The sequence below is a fragment of the Felis catus genome, chromosome A2 (assembly GCF_018350175.1).
Source record: "Felis catus isolate Fca126 chromosome A2, F.catus_Fca126_mat1.0, whole genome shotgun sequence".
Lineage (NCBI taxonomy): Eukaryota > Metazoa > Chordata > Mammalia > Carnivora > Felidae > Felis > Felis catus.
In genome coordinates, this window is record NC_058369.1 from 154,018,724 (window position 1) to 154,035,577 (window position 16,854).

At 41.4% G+C, this 16,854-nt stretch overlaps 1 protein-coding gene across 5 annotated transcripts in view; it reads left to right on the plus strand.

The window, feature by feature from the left end:
* The first annotated feature begins 5,650 nt into the window (after positions 1–5,650).
* UBN2 (ubinuclein 2) overlaps positions 5,651–16,854 on the plus strand; it is a 90,053-nt gene continuing 78,849 nt past the window's right edge. For 4 of the 5 annotated variants that reach the window (XM_023250611.2, XM_045052825.1, XM_045052827.1 and 1 more), the window contains exons 1-2: positions 5,651–6,121; positions 11,766–11,858. In XM_023250611.2, the coding sequence (XP_023106379.1) occupies positions 5,651–6,121; positions 11,766–11,858 (564 nt within the window). The remainder of the gene's footprint in view (positions 6,122–11,765; positions 11,859–16,854) is intronic. The other variant, XM_045052826.1, reaches the window with a different exon arrangement.

The following is a 16,854-nucleotide window of genomic DNA, read 5'->3' on the forward strand; positions in this document are numbered from 1 at the left end:
TCATTACACACAGCAACGTGGGTGGATCTTAAAAATATGATGTTGAGTGAAAAAGAAACAGAATGAGATATGTAACATAATAAACTTACTACTAAAAATATATGCATATAAAATCACATATTACGAAGTCACATACAAACAAAGAGTTAAACTTCATAATTTCTGTCATTGGAGATGAGGAATGATATTAGGGTGAAATTTCAGAGAGGGAGGGAAGGAGAGGTTGACAAGGGTCTTGAATAGACCAATGATAATAATGTGCCATAAACCAAGTAAGATTAATTCAACCTTGTCTGAATTGAAGAAAACAAAGCCTCGAGGTTACCAATAATCTCCATTTTGTCAAGCGAGGGAATCACCTCCCCGCCCTCATCTTACTAGACTTGGTAGCATTCAACAGAGAGTTGACTACCCACTTTCTTGAAATGCTTTTCTCCTTCATTTAAAAATGTTTATTATTTGAGATAAAGAGAGAGAGTGAGGTGGGGAGGGGAAGAGAGAGAGAGAGAGGGAGAGAGAGAGAATCCCAAGCAGGCTCCACGCTGTCAGCACAGAGCCCGATGTGGGGTTTGATCTCATGAACCGTAAAATCACAACCTGAGCCGGAATCAGGAGTCCGACACTTAACTGACTGAGCCACCCAGGGACCCAGAAATGCTTTTCTTCTAAGATCATGTTACTTTTTTACTTAAAATTTTCCAATGGCTCTGGTTTCATTTATAATAAAATCCCAACTCCTTACACCGTTGTGTAAGCTGACTCTTAAATCCCTCAGATTTATCTCTTACATCTCTCTCCACCTTGCTCACTGTGCTCTCAGCCAGTCTGACCTTTCTCCCAACCCACCAAGTTCACTCCCTTCATACACTTATACTTGCTTTTCTTCCTCTGTGATATTCTTCATTTGGATCTTCCCGAAACACTCTGGTCTTGATTCAAATGGGTGTTCCTCAGGCAGAACCAACACAGGAAGGATTACCGTAACATTGAACTATGGTCCATTCTACCTTTTGCTGTCGATTGTCGCTGTTATTGCCAATTAAGGTATTTCCTATTGTTCAGCTCCAAAAGGCAACCATCTTACTTCATTCATTTTGGGGAAGGTGGGAGACAGGAACTCGGGGACAGTCCTGCCGCTCTGCCTGTAGGATATACCACTAAATTTGGAGCACCAAAGAGTGGGGTTGGTGTGTCCCTTTTCTATAAGTACACTTCTCCACAGGTGCAAGAACACCACACCTTGGATTGAACTTTAATCCTCAACACGAGATTTGAGAGTTTGTAAAATTATTACATTGCCGTGCTAAAGATGTGGTGGACGGTAATTTTGCATGAAAAGGGTATGAGTAGCTTGATCTCACAGGATATTTTATATACAACAAAAACGTAACGCCTGATCTCATAGCATTACAGTTCAATAACACTAATATCTTAGATATCTTAGATAATCTAAAATCTTAGACAAAGGTATTCTAACTTCGCATTCAAGAGGAATTGAATTTGGGGCATCTGGGTGGCTCAGTCAGTTAAGCATCTGACTCTTGATTTCAGCTCAGGTCATGATCTCGCGGTGCTTGAGTTTGAGCCCCACGATGGGCTCTGTGCTGAGACTGCGGAGACTGCTTGGGATTCCTTATCTCCCTCTCTATCTCTGCCCTTCTGCTGTTTGAGTTCTCTCTCTCAAAAATAAATAAGCATTAAAAAAAAAAAAAAAGAAGAATTGACTTTGACTTCTTCCTGGCCTCCTCAAAGGCCCTTACTACTGAACAAGAGTATTTAGGACTTCCCAAATTCCCAAGGAAATGCATCGGTACCCATGCTCTGCCCCTAAAACATCCCAAAAGTAAGACAATTAAATTTTCCTCATCTATTCAGGTTCTAATAAGGTGGTTGCTAAGGTGGCTATCGGTTTCAAACCGGTGATCGCAACCAGTTAGAAGACTGTGAAATCAATTTTGAGGGTCACAAGCAGCATTTTTAAAAAATGAACTAGGCTACAGCAGCACTTAATTGAATCGAAAGTTCCAGTGGCCACACTAATCCTGGATTATTCAAGGCTGGAGTGCAGGAGGGGAAGCTGGTAGATAAACAGTTACCTCATTGGAATTCCTGGGTTAATTTGTTGTACAGATAACAGTGTAGAGCCTAATTTTACCTATCACAGCCTGTGATTTATGCAGTGAAGTACAGGAGAAATTTTACTTGCTGATAGAAAAACCAGAATTTTCAACTGAGTGCCAATGAAGAACTTAAAGTCTGTTTTTGGAGCAAGGGGTGTCATCACGTATGATAAGAGTGTGTGTGTGTGTGTGTGTGTGTGTGTGTGTGATACATATCGTGAATGTGTACTATTCATTAATCGAGTTGGTATCAGTTGTTCTCAAAGAAGTTTCTTTGTTATTAGAAGAAATAATAACGTGAGAAATATAGAGGCACCTGGGTGGCCCAGTCAGTTAAGCATCTGACCTTGGCTCAGGCGTGATCTCACGGTTGGTGAGCTCGAGCCCCACTTCGGGTGGGCCCCGCTTCTCTTTCTCTCTCTCTGCCCCTTGTGGGACTCTTTTTCTCTCTCTCTGTCTGCCCCTCGCTCACTTTCACCCTCTCTCTCAAAAAAGAAAAAAAAAAGTAAGAAAGAAAAATGCAGAAGTTGTGTTCGTTTATTTTTTAAATTTTTGAAAATATTTATTTATTTATTTATTTATTTATTTATTTATTTATTTATTTATTTAAAAAGCTTATTTATTTGCTTTGAGAGTGAGCAAGAGCAGGGGAGGGGCAGAGAGAGAGAGAGAGAGACGGAGAGAGAGAGAGGAGAGAGAGAATTCTAAGCAGGCTCAGTGCTCTTAGCACAGAGGCTGACACAGGGCTCAATCTGACGAATCCCGAGATCAAGACCCAAGCCAAAATCAGGAGTCGGAGGCTCAATTGACTGAGACACCCAGGCACCCCCATGTTCAAGTTTAGCTGTTAGATTTGGATGTGCGGTGAAAATACTGAGAAAAATACGTTATTCTAATAATCAGAAAACAGACTTTACATTTCAAAGAAGAAAAGATAATACATTTCCAGCAAAGAGAGCTTAATAATACCTTCAAAAGTAAAAGGACATTTGAAAATACAGCATGATCAACTTGTCAATAAGCCCCAAAAAGATGTTCTTAAGGAAACGGGCATTAAGTTATTGGCACAATTATCAGTTGCTTCACAAATATTAATGAGGAACACAATCTTTGTGTTTAGCTGTGGCAAAAGAAAAATGGTTTAGTGCTAAGTGCTAAAAAGCTGCTTCATCCAATATGTTGGTGCATATGTTTTTGGTGGCAAACAAGCTGATAAGTTCAAAGCTATACTTCCTGGAAATAACACAATATCAACTCAATTATCACAGAACCTTGAGAAGAATCAATGATTCTTATGCAGTAACAGTCCAACTAGATGAGAGTACTAATGTTGCAAATTATATAATACTTTTATGCCAGATATGTGTAGCAAGACAATTTTATAGAGGAGTTATTGTCTGTATGGAGAAAGATATATTCACCACTAGGAAATAGCATTTAAGTCACTAAAAAAAAAACTATACAATTTATAATGGAATTGCAAGTGATGGGACAACAAATATAATCAGGAAACCATAAAGATATAAAAATTATTGAAAACTACTAAAAACAGAAGATAACTTGAAATATTAAATGAAAACAAATGTATAGAAGATTCATTTGGTCTTCAAAACCTTAAATAATTTTATTAAAGTTGATGTCTATGAGGAGAATAAATTATTGGGGATTAGTACCTCATTTACACAGAAAAATGATTGCCATACATGAAATTAATCATTATGTTGGATTAAGATGAAAGAATTTACTGCAGAGAAAGTGGATTCACATTACTATTCATAATGCCTATGTATATGAACTAAGAAATTCAGTTTTGACTCATTTGAAAAATAAAGTTACAGATCAGGCTCAATGGTAGACGAGATGAACGTGCAGCATTACCCTCATGCATTGTGGACTGAAATAAACCTATGAACAGGCAAGGATGTCCACAGCATTAAATAAAATCTTCTGTGCTATTTATATTGATTGGTTTGTACATTGTATTATAAAACATATTTATGCTGTATTAATTTTGTTCTTTATTTTACACCATAAGGTAAGTTCTGTGAAACCTGTATTTCAGCTATGTATCTGTGCGTATACTGGGTTTCAGAGTAGAATCTATTTCTCACTGGGAGTTGTGAGAAGTTAGAAAAACACTCAGTACGTTAGAAGTCGGAAGATTATGTTGGAAGAGTCACACGCCTGCAGAACGATTCAGCCCACAGACCGCCAGTTTGCTGTCTGAGCTAAGCTGTGGAGGCTACTGGATACGAGTTACCATACAACTTACTCTGTAGGAAAACACTGAGTGTCTAAGACGTCATACTGACTCAATGAAACGGTCGCGAATTCGTGGTAACATTGTTAATCCGGTTAATGGATTTAACAGAAGGCGTGAATTCTCTTCAGGATTTGGAGGGGGGAGGGCCTCAAATTTGCTTTCTGGTTCGTGGATTAAAATGGACAGTAACTCTCATCCTTTTAAATCTGGATTCCAATTAGTTTATCACACGTGTGCCTACAAGGCGTTCCCAAACAAGGCTCCCCTCCACCCCGAAATGGGTCATTTAGCATTCCACTTGCAGAGAGTACGTTCTCTAAAATACCACCAAATCCTCCTGAGAAGTTTTCTGTTAATTTCAACAGTTTAGGCTTTGTGGACGAGCCCAGAACTGTTCATTTACCCAAGTGCAAAACGGTACTGCTCATTTTACGACCGTGCCACACACAATCCCCACCGTGGCCGGGCGACAGCAGTCGGTCGAGGAAAGGTAGGCCTGTGGGAGTCAGTGCTGCGCTCTGCGGTGGGAAGCCGCAGGGCGAGTCCGGCTGGAGTTAGCCATTTCCTTTCATCCCTCGGTATTTCGGGCAGCGGGGCGCTGGGCAGGCAGGCACCGCAGCTGGTCCTCGCGTCCCTCAACCCTTTCTCTGTATCCGCCTCGAGTAACCAGCTTGACAACCCCAACTCATTAGAGCCGAGTGCCGGAGGAATGGGCCGGACGGGACCCAGCGCCATGACTAGGTCAGTCCCAGGCGCATCCCGACGCTGGCTCTTTGCTGAGCCCCACGCGCGCCTCCGGTTTCCGGGTGCAAACGGGAAGCTAGGGAAACCCCAGACCCCTCCCTTTTAGGAAGGGCGCAGACGGCGTCTCCGTTTCCAAGGAAACCGGCCCTGCCACTACGTCACTTCCGCTGACCTGTCTGGACTCCAGACTGTTGGGAGGAAAAGAGGAAAACTGAGCCGCAGCCACGACGGTGGACGCGAGCGTCTCCTATCTGCGCATGCGCCCGCTCAGCGGCCTGCTTCTATTTATGTGGGGTATCCAACATGGCGGCTGCGGCGACCCTGGCGATGGCGGTGGAGCCCATCAGAACATAGTGGCTGGGAAGGGGGCACGGTCCGCACTCACGGTGGCGTCGGCAGAGACGACTGAGGGTGGTGGAGGGAAGAAAAGCGACGGAAAGCAAAAGGAAGGGCGGGCAGGCAAACAACTCGGCGTAGAACCGAGCGCCGGCTCGAGCGAAGGCACAGGGCCAGAACAGTGGGGATGGCGGAGCCACGCAGAGTAGCGTTTATTAGCCTGTCACCGGTGAGGCGGCGCGAGGCCGACTACCCGGGGGCCGAACGCGAGCCCGAGTACCCTCGCGAGCCCCCCCGGCTGGAGCCGCAGCCATACCGCGAGCCGGCCCGGGCGGAGCAGCCGGCCCCGCGGGAGGCTGCCCCCCGGTCGGACGTGCAGCCCCCGCCGCGGGAGAAGCCGCTCCCCCAGCGCGAGGTCAGCCGCGCCGAGCCGCCCATGTCGCTGCAGCGCGAGCCCCCGCGGCCCGAGCCGCCGCCGCCGCCGCTCCCTCAGCTGCACTTGCAGCCGCCCCCGCCGCGGGAGACGGCTTCCCGGGCCGAGCCGCAGCAGAGGCCGCCGAGGGAGACGGTGCGCCTGGAGCTGGTGCTCAAGGATCCCACCGACGAGAGCTGCGTGGAGTTCAGTTACCCGGAGCTGCTGCTGTGCGGAGAACAACGGGTACAGAAGATTCCTCCCTCACCCCCCAGACCCTGGGAGTCTCAGGACGCGTCCGCCTCTCCCAGTGGTTGGCACCTTCCGACGCCCACTTTGCGCGTCTCGGGTCGCCTGGGAGGGTGGGCTGGCGGGGGCAGGGGCCGAGAGGGTGGACGAGTGGTCGGTGTTGCTTTCCCCTGCTCCCCAGGGTTGGCCAAGGCTCCCACCCGGCTCCGCCGACCCCCCCTCCCTCCCCCTCGCTCGCCTGCTCCGAATGCCGCTCGGAGCCGGTTTTCCTCTGCAGCTTTCGGGACCTCAGAATTTATGTTCCTTTCTGCTCCCCATGCAAAATCTGGGAGCTCTGCAAGTTACGTGGTTGGGTTTTCCTTGTGGAGCTCCAGCAGTCAGTCATTCCAGTAGAAAGGAAGAGAAAACCTTGGGGGACACGCCCCCCGGTCGGAAGCCCAGAGATAGTGTAACCCCTCGACATCGTCCTCTTCACTCTTACGTTTGGCTCTGAGGTGTGCTTGCGAACGTTGGGTATTTCTCTTAATTGAAGGGGATTTGAAAGTAATCTGAAAAATTTCAGACTAAGGATTCCGCTCTAGGAATGAAGAAGTGGGTTATTTGGTTACTTATTTTCCTCTCTCATGTTGCTATTGGTAAACCTATTTAGCTTTGTTTTCTGTATAGTTTGTTCTTAGTGTAATTGAATGGGAAGGTGTCTTTGGCGCCTACCATCATACTTTTATTTGAGTGTTTATCATTAGTTTATAGGACCGCGTTGGAGGATGGTGTATTGGCCATGGTGATTTTTGGAGAACAATGAAAAACATCTTAGCTTTGAATTTTTAGAAACTGTTGAAAATCCATAGGTATGCCTTTGATGGAACTGGTGAACAACGAAGATAGGAGAGAGGTTTGTTGCTAATTGTAATCTTTATTGTAGGTTTTGGTGATCTTTAGAAGTAAACTAGAAAGGGAAATGATAGAGTAAAAGCAGTAAGAACAATTTCCTCTGTCGTTTAGAGATTATGCTCTTTATTAGGTTTGTTTCAGTACAGATCTAATGGACTCAAGAAGTCATTTGTTTTGTTTTTGTTCTCAACTATCTTTATAGTTGAGATGAATGACTCTTTAGTTTAAAAATATATTAATGTCACTTGATTTTGTTTATTTTAAGGCCAATGAATCTTTCGATCATTATTTGTAAATATTGTTGTGTGGTCAAATCACTTTATTATTATTTTTTTCATGTTTATTTTTGAGAGAAAGAGAAACAGAGCATGAGCAGGGGAAGAAGGAGCAGAGAGAGGGAGACACAGAATCTGAAGAAGGCTCCAGGCTCTGAGCTGTCAGCACAGAGCCCAACACGGGGCTTGAACTCATGAGCCACGAGATCATGACCTGAGCTGAAGTCAGACGCTTAACTGACTTGAGCCACACAGGTGCCCCTAGGTCAAATCATTTTAAATGTTTGCAACCTAAATGAATTGGCAAGGGTAGAGATCATATTGGCCATGTCCACATAACATTTTATCCTTCAGACTCACTTTAGTACCCCCCCTTTTTATAAATTTGATGTTTCTTTTTTCCAAAATAATTTTGAAAATACTGGATTGGAGCATTTTTCAAGTAAATTGTATTTGATCTTCTCATCTAAGTAAGTTTGCTGTTTGACTCCCTAATCTACTTCATACATTACAGATGAAAAGCATCATATTTGGGTAAAAATACATTATGGTAGCTAATATTTACTGAATTCTTCCTATGTGCGTGCTAGACACAGGTCCGAGTAAGGTGTATGGCTTATGGAATCAGTCCAGCAGAGCTCCTTGAGGTAGGAACCATTGTCCCCACTTTGCAAATGAGGACGCAAATGCAAAGTGCTTGTATGTAATTTTGTTAGTATTTCTTTCCATACTAGTACCACTTGTTAATAAAACAATACTTCTTAAAATTGTATAGTTTAAAAAAATTTAGAGGATCCTGCCAAAATGAACTAAAATGAGAGTTATAGTAGAAATAGGGATTTGTTCTGATCCTCTTAATGCTATGATATTCATTCCATGATAAAGTAATAGTAGATATTTATCTTTTAATTACGACCAAAAAAAGTTAATTTTGACCCCCTACCTTGTTTGTTAACCTGATAATATCAGAACTACTAGTTTCATGTAATAGGAGAAAGATGAATAATTCAGTTTAGTTTTTCTGTTTATGCTCTCAATTTTGGGATATATTGGTCACTTTTTCTTGTATATTCAGCCATGTATCATTTGTTGTATTCTGAACAAAAAAACCTCCATGGTTTATACAACGCACCTTTGCAACCAAGATTTGCCAGATTTACCTATGATAACTCCCAATGAACATATTTTTAAAGGAATTGTAGGAAACATTTCTTTAAATGAGGTTGTCATATTTCCGTGAAAGGAAATCCTAGCAATAGAAACCAACAAAAAAAGCAAAATGAAACCAACAGAATTGATCTGCAAAGCAGTGATTCCCAAATTTGGTTTTTCTTCCCTCAGGGAGAGTCCAGTTATTTTTAAGGATGTTATAATCTTTTCAAAATAGTTTTAATGTTGAGTTTTTGTAATTGAAAAACTTACTGTGTAGCAGAGTTTGAGTAGAAAGGCAAGGAAAAGACATTGTGTAAAATTAAAAGAAAAAAAGATTGTAAATTTTGAAATAGCCATCTGTCACTGAATAAGATTTTAGTTAATAGGTGTAGGTATAAATCTGTGTCGCATGTGAATACCATCTTTATCGGAATACGTTTAAATCATTCCCCTTCATAGATACAAAATGAATAGTAAAACCCTGATTAACCGAATGCAAACAGAATTCTTGCATATTATTTTTTATTAATGAGGCAAAGCACAGTTAAACGAGTGTATGTTGGCAAAATATGAAAAACAAAATCCCTTCTTGTTAGGTTATAAGGACGCAGGTTAGCTAAACCCTTACCTTGTTATCTCTTTGGACTGCTAAGCCCTGATTGAGGTGGTTCGGGATGATGACTGAGGCATGGCAATTGTCTCTATCCTCAGAGATTAATGTGTTCACCATTTCTGGCTAAAGGGAAATAGTACAGTTTAGATATAAGTTCTGGCAGTAATTGCTATGCAAGTAATTTTTGTTTAACTTTTAGTAAACCAGGGAATCAGTTAACTAGAGCATCCATTTGTGAATGTGATTAATTGAACATTTAGGATAAAAAGAAAAAGAGGGGTGCCTGGGTGGCTAGTTGGTCAAGCGTCCCACTCTTGATTTCTGGTTGGGTCATGATCTCACCGTTGGTGGGGTTCGAGCCCCACATTGGGTCAGTGCTGACAGGTGGAGCCTGCTTGGGTGTCTCTCTCTCTCTCCCTCTCCCTCCTTCCCCCTCTGGCTCCCTCCCTCCCCCTCCCTCCCTCTCCCCCCCTTTCTGCCCCACCCCCACCCCATGCGCGCGCGCTCGCTCTCTCTTTCTCTCTCTCTCCCTCCCTCTCTCTCTCCCTCCCTCTCTCTCTCCCTCTCTCAAAATGGATAAAATAAACTTAAAAAAGGAAAAAAATGATTATGGTGTTAATATGGTTATACTTTTACAGAATTCTATGGTATCCCATTGTCATAGTGCATATTTTCGGTAACGTGAAAGATCCGAAAATGGTGTTAATGAGTTAACATCAAAGGACAAAATTATTACAATGTTTGTGCCTGTGGGTAGCTCATAATTTTGATATTTACTGATTTTCAAATCTTTTTTTCCATCGGAAAACCATAAAGCTTACTTAGAGCCTTGATTGTGGGTAGGGGTTGATTTCTTAACTGTGAAAGGAGAGTGAGTCAGTTTTCTTAAATTTATTTTTACAGACTGTCAAGAGTAAGAGATTTATTTTTGATGTCTCTATGAAGTCTACACAAAATCTTATAAAATGGCACATAAGGTGATTCTTATTAAAAATATATGTCTGTGTGTTTATATTTCACATATAAAACGGGTCAGACCAACAGGAAGACCTAGTGTTTAGACTTCACAGTGACTTGAAGCATAAGTTCATAATGGCAGTCATGGTGGTTGCTCTCTGTCCTTAGGCTCAGGTTAGGGCTGTATCCTGGACATGCTTCATATTTCTTATTTCATTATCAGTCTCTTCCTGCTGGTTTAATTATTCCTTTCAGGTCATGTGTATTTTTTCCACAGGTAACTCCTACTGGGATAAAGGATTCTGTAAATATATTACTTATTGCAGTAGATAATTTTACAAGTTGATTCTAAGATTACTTCTTTAAGCCTTAAGAGCATCCTTTTATTCTGATACCCTAGGTCTGATGAATTGTTTTGTATGAATTCTGTTCATATTTTTCTGTCATGTTTTTAGACTGATCAAACCTCAGCCTTTATACCCCGGATGAAATATCTCTGTTCCAAAGTGTGCAGACCTTTGTCCCTTCTGAATTTTTTTCTTCAGATTCAGCTGAATCTGTATCCAATATTTCAGTTGTAATATACTTTATCTTTAATTCCTGAAAATACTACCTCAGTAAAAATACCTAGCCTTCCTTTTTTAAAAAATTAACTTTCTAGTCAGTTGTTCGTAATTGGGTACAAGTAGAATTTTGACGCATATGCAGCTCCTTGTTTCCCCTTTTTTGGGCTGAAAAACTATATATATATGAAATGTGCCTGCTAAAATAGTAAACCTGAGTAAAGGATGTGATTTACGTTTTTGTTTGTTTCGGTAAATGGATGGCAAATGTGGGATCCGAGCTGTTTGTGTGGTTTTTTAAAAACCATGTATTATAATAAACTTTGATTCTTCCCTGCTAGAAGGAGGCCATGGTAATGTAATCTATTCGCAGCTACTTCACTTTTCTAGCTTTGTTTGCAAGTAGTATGTATTCCCTGAATGACTATCCATTGATAACAAGTAGGTGATGTTGGGGCACCTGGGTGGCTCAGTTGGTGGAGCGTCGGACTTCGGCTCGGGTCATGATCTCGCGGTTCGTGGGTTCGAGCCCCACGTCGGGCTCTGTGCTGACAGCTCAGAGCCTGGAGCCTGCTTTGGATTCTGTGTCTCCCCCTCTCTCTGCCCCTCCCCATGCTCCCGCTCTGTCTGTTTCTCTCAAAAATAAATAAACGTTAAAAAAAATTAAACAAACAAAAGTAGGTGATGTAGGTAGAGGTGTTGATGCCCGGCCTCAGCAGAAGGCTGTAGCAGCTACAGATACTCTAGTGACAGCTCAGGGCAGATGAATCAGCGGTGACACTGATGAATAACCAGGTGATCCTTTGAGAAGCATTTCCTGACCAAAGCAGTTATCTTTGTTGGGAAGATCTCAAACTAGAGTTATAAGTGGGATTTTTGTTTTTATCTAATTTTCTTGGGGGATTTTTGGCCTTTTTATTTTGGACATGGTGGCCGTAGATCATTCTGTAGGAGGAGACAAGTTGAATTGTTGAGCTGTTCACCGAAAAACTTGAGAATGTGTAAGAATCCATTAAAACTGCAAGTGTTATTTTGCTACAGATGAACATTTCTTTCTGGTTACTTTTAATGCTTCTAACTCATTTGTTAATATTTGGAAATTTTGACTCTCATTAAATTTAAGGATGTATTTGCCTCTGGTTGAAGCAGTACTAATACTTTTATTTCTTTTCCCATTTTCTTTGAATCAGAAGAAGCCCATTCACACAGAAGACCCATTTAATGACGAGCAGCAAGAGAGGCAAGAAGTGGAAATGTTGGCTAAGAAGTTTGAAATGAAATATGTGAGTATAATATACTCTTCACTAGGTCAGTTTACCCTGTTGGCCTTTTTTCCTCCTCTGACTGGTTGGGAGGGCTTATAATACCCGCTGCAAACCTTATTTTGCTCTTATAAATTGCACTCCTTATAGAGTCCAAGTACCTTGCTTAACTTATATTTTCTCCCATCCTTATAATAACACCACATACTAAGTAATACTGAGTGCATTTTACACATGAAGAAACTGAGGCTCTGAGCTCAAGATCACACAGTGGCAGGAACTAAGCTACATATCCATGTGTGTCTAGCTCTGATCCTTTGTCTTTCCACTGCCATTGAGAAGACCACTTTAATTCCCTTGGTGTAGTATGTCGCAAGTTTTCATGCCTCTTTAGACTTTAAGAGAATGAATGTGTGTACTTCTAGGCCCTGGAGATCAGAATCAGTCAGAAGCAGCATGAAATTTCTTTGAAAGTCTCTTGTTTACCTTAAACATTCATGTACATTTTAAATTCTGTGCCATGAATAGATTGGTATTGGTTTTAATGTAAAAATAAATTCTAATGACCTGATTGTGAAGTTGCTTAACATTTTCCTCAACTTTTCTAGTAACTGGGTTTGTAGGAAAGCCCTCTCCCCTCCTCACTCCTGATGTTTATCCTATGACTTGACTTCATGGCACTTTGCTAAAACATAACCCGTGAAAAGCAAGACCCCTTTCGGGTTCCCCTGTAAGCACTGAAAATTGTCTCTCAGAGATAGGAGGTCAGGTGGTGCTAGCCCTGTCATTCATGTTATCCAGATTCAACTAGGATCTTGGTTGACACTAGTTGGCTCCTTGTGCTAATGAAGAATGTATTTGGGGTGAGGGAAAAGTATGAGAATGCTTTGGGATGTGGATCAGGTTGTAGGCTGTACTTTGCCACCTACAAATTGTTCTCTGGTGAGATTATTTAACCTTTGTGGGCCACAGTTTTCTTTTTTTGAAGACTCTTTGAAGCTCCTTCTGGCTTTATATTCTGTAATTATATAATAATTTGGGGATGGACTGGTGGGCGTTTTGATGGAAAGAATAGCAAAAGTTGTTATGTAAACTGTAGTGTTTAATTAAAATACGGTGTTCTCATTATATATTCTGATGTACTACGGCTTGATTTTTATTTTTAAGTAATCTCTGTACCCAAAGTGGGACTTGAATTCATGACCCTGAGATCAAGAGTCCCATGGTTTACTGACTGAGCCAGCCAGGTGCCCCAATGATTTTTTTTTTTTTTTTTTTTTTTTTTCTGTGAGAGAGAGTGCTAGCACAGGAGAGGGGCATAGGGAGAGAGAGAGACAGAGAGAGAGAATGGGAGAATGAATGAATCCTAAGCAGGCTCCCTGCTGGGCTTGATCCCACCTTCCTGGGATCATGACCTGAACCAAAATCAGGAGTCGGATGCTCTACTGATGAGCCACCCAGGCGCCCCCTATGGCTTTTGTATGCAAGTTGATACATTGGTTAAATTTAATGTTTTAACCAGACAATATATTTACATGGTTCAGAACTCAAAAAGTATAGAGTGAAAAATCTTTCATTCTTTTGTTCACCCACATAATCTCACCTCCCAGAGGCGCATAATGTTTTGGGGGGTCCTTCCGTTCTTTGTTTTTTTCATTTACTCTAACTTGGGAGATTTTTTCATATCAATACAAAGAGAACTTTCTTCTCTCTCCCTCCCTCCCTCCCTCCCTCCCTCCCTCTCTTTTAGGGTTGCGTGGTATTCCATTGTATGGACATATCACAGTTTATTTAACCAGTCCCCAAATGATTTAAATTGTTTCCAAAAATTTGTTGTTGTAAATAGTGCTACAGTAAATTACTTAGTCGTGTGGTATTTCACAGAGTTGCAAGTTTATCTGTTGGGCAGATTCCTAGAAGTGGAATTTTTAGGTCGAAAGATATATGCATTTATTTATTTAGTTTGGGTATATATTAACCAAATTACCGGTTTCTAAGTTACCAGTTTCCATTCCTCTAATACTACATTGGAGTGCCTATTTTTTCCATAGGTTATAGAACTAAGAATTAGGATTGCCCTTTGCAAATGGAAGAATTCCTAGCATATGATCCTATAAGTATTGTGACTCAGTGTATGATGTACTGCTTCAGAGTTAGCATTAAATCTTATTGGGGAGCCCTAGGATAGTACTTGCCATGGAAAAACCAATATTCTGAAGAAGGTGGTTGATGTGTAAAATCGAGTTCCAAATAACTGGGTTATATCCAGGCGCTGTAATTATGCAGGGATAAAATATTACTCTTGTTATAATTCAAATTAATGGGCTATATTTCTTCTCTAGATTTTTATTGTGGCTACTTACTCTCTTATTTCCTTTCTTTAAAATTTTTTTTTCTTTTTTAGTTTATTTATTTATTTTGAGAGAGAGAGAGCACAAGCAGGGGAGGGGCAGAGAGAGGGAGAGACAGAATCCCAAGCAGGATCTACACCATCAGCGCAGAGCCCAGTGCGGGGCTCGAACCCACGAACTGCGAGATCATGACCTGGGCTGAGATCAAGAGTTGGATGCTTAACCAACTGCACCACCTAGGCACCCCTCGTATTTCCTTTCTAAGTAGAGATTTAAAATGTCCTACCCTATGAGGCCTTTATGTGCCATGAGTATTACGGGTATTAAATATGTATGTTTTAACAAATTATTTGGACCCTTTTAATTAAGAAAATCATCAGGTTGAAAGTGATGGGAGAAGATACTTTATCCACCTCTAGGCCCTGGGCTGTCACAAAAGATCACTTCTAAACAGCAAAGATTTGGGGCACCTGGGAGGTTCAGTCGGTTAAGCGTCTGATTTTGGCTCAGGTCATTATCTCACGGCTGTGGGTTTGAGCCCTGAGTTGGACTCTGTGCTGACAGCTCAGAGCCTGGAGCCTGCTTTGGATTCCATGTCTCCCTCTTTCTCTGCCCCTGCCTACTCATGTTCTGTCTCTCTCAAAAATAAGATAAACATTAACAAAAAATTTAAAAAAATAAACAGCAAAGATATTTTTTGGTGTTGAGAGGTAGCAAATTGGGATGTCTGTATGTATATTTATATTTATGCATATGTTACATGTATATTTATGTTTCAAGTAAAAAGCCTTAAATAGTATATGTAAAATACTGCAAAATGTTAACCCACCAAGGTTACATTTCCTTTTTTTTTTTAATTTCCTTAAAAAAACTTTTTTGGTGATAAAACGAGGACTTAATTTGGAGGTTTATAAAACATGAAACTAGCTACCTTCTAACTTTTGTTTCCTTCATATAATTTAGATGTCCTTGTCATTATTTCTGAAAATCACTTAAGGTTACTTCTAGCTCTCTGCTTTTTAGAACGAGAGATGCCCTTTTTTTGTTAAATTTTGTGTATAAATGATAAAGTACTTGAGGATTTACTTTGGACATACAAAGGGGCATGATAGTTGCTTTCTCTTGGAGAAACTTTCAGAATAATTGGGAAGACAAGACATAGACACACAAATCGAGTACCAAGCCGTGCCTGTGGAAGTGAATGACTCTGGGGATCTGAAAGTGAGTAGAAAGGTCAGTTCCACTCTTGAAACTGGAAGGAATTTTGGAGACCTTGGTCCAGAGTCATTGAATGGATTCTTCCAGTCTCCTGTCAAACCACATTTGTCTGTAATCCCTGGAATAACTTTTCTGCCCCTCATAGGATATCGAGTGGATAAGAAGCGGAAGGAGCACAGGATTGTGAGTTAACACAGCTGGATTCTCATCCTATCTTTACCATGTTAACTAGCTGACCTTAGTGAAGCCTCTTGGCTTTTTTATGCTTTGGTATCTGTCAGGGGAAAACAAGATCTGTCTAGCCAACTTTATATTTATAGCACAGGGGTTTTGTCAGCGTCAGATGAAAAAATAGATTTTTAATGTTGGAAATATTTAAAGTCCTATCTAAATAGGAAATACTATTTAAACATGTCACTCTCGTGGAGAACTGCTCTGTCTTATTGTACATGTCATAAATTCTTTTTGATATAAACATGTATGGGATTTTTAACCTCTATTATTTGACTGCCCCACTGATTTTGATCTTTTAGCTCAGGCATTCTGTTCCAAGTGGCCTTTATCTTTGGTCATTCTCCAAACGGTCAATCACCATTTACAGACAGTTAGTTATTACAGTCTTCGTAAAGACCACAACAAAGTATTTGGAACCCTTTAAGAAAATCATTGGGCCAAAGTGACCTGGGAGGAGATATGTTGTACGGTGCTAGGCTCTCACAAAAGGTCACTCTTAATCACTGAAGATCTTTATTGACTGTAGTTTACTGTCCAGTAGTTCCTTTAGTATCCTGTAGCAAATTCAGATGCCCACTGATCCACCAGCGAAGCAGGCCACGTGAACAGTAAAGGTGGGGGGTTGTCTGAAATAGAGGACAGCTCCTGTCAGCTGCAGCCCTTCTTACTTTGCGGGGACTTGGGCTTAGGGTTGTCCCATCCTTACATTTCTCAAAAGAAGGCTGAAGTCTGGATTTTCCTCTAATATTTCTTAAATATTGGCTTCTAGTTAAAACACCTACTAGACTAAACAATACATCTGTGGGCCATATCCAGCTCTCAGGCCCTAGTTGGAGACTTGGTATACTTGCTTCACTCTTTCTTTTTTTCTAATTTATTTAACTTATCAGTCCATGTACTTTCACATTTGCCCCTTGTCTTCTGTGAGCTGGGTGGTTGGTGGTACAGGTGGGAGGGCCTGCCATTTCCGTTGTGGAGGAGAATGCATTTGTAGGAAGTTTCAGAGAACGGAGCAAGTTAAACTCAGTTGGGGGTTTCCATGATACGGGGGAATAATAAGATGCCTTGAGTGGTGGCTGGGTCTATAAGCAACATTAGTGACAAATTGAGTGGTGTGGTGGAGGGCTGAGGCAAGCTTATGGGCTTCTTGTGGTCTGGAGTACGTGTGTGTGGCGGTTCCTTGTGCTGGAAAGGAGCTGTGTGAAGTGGAGCTG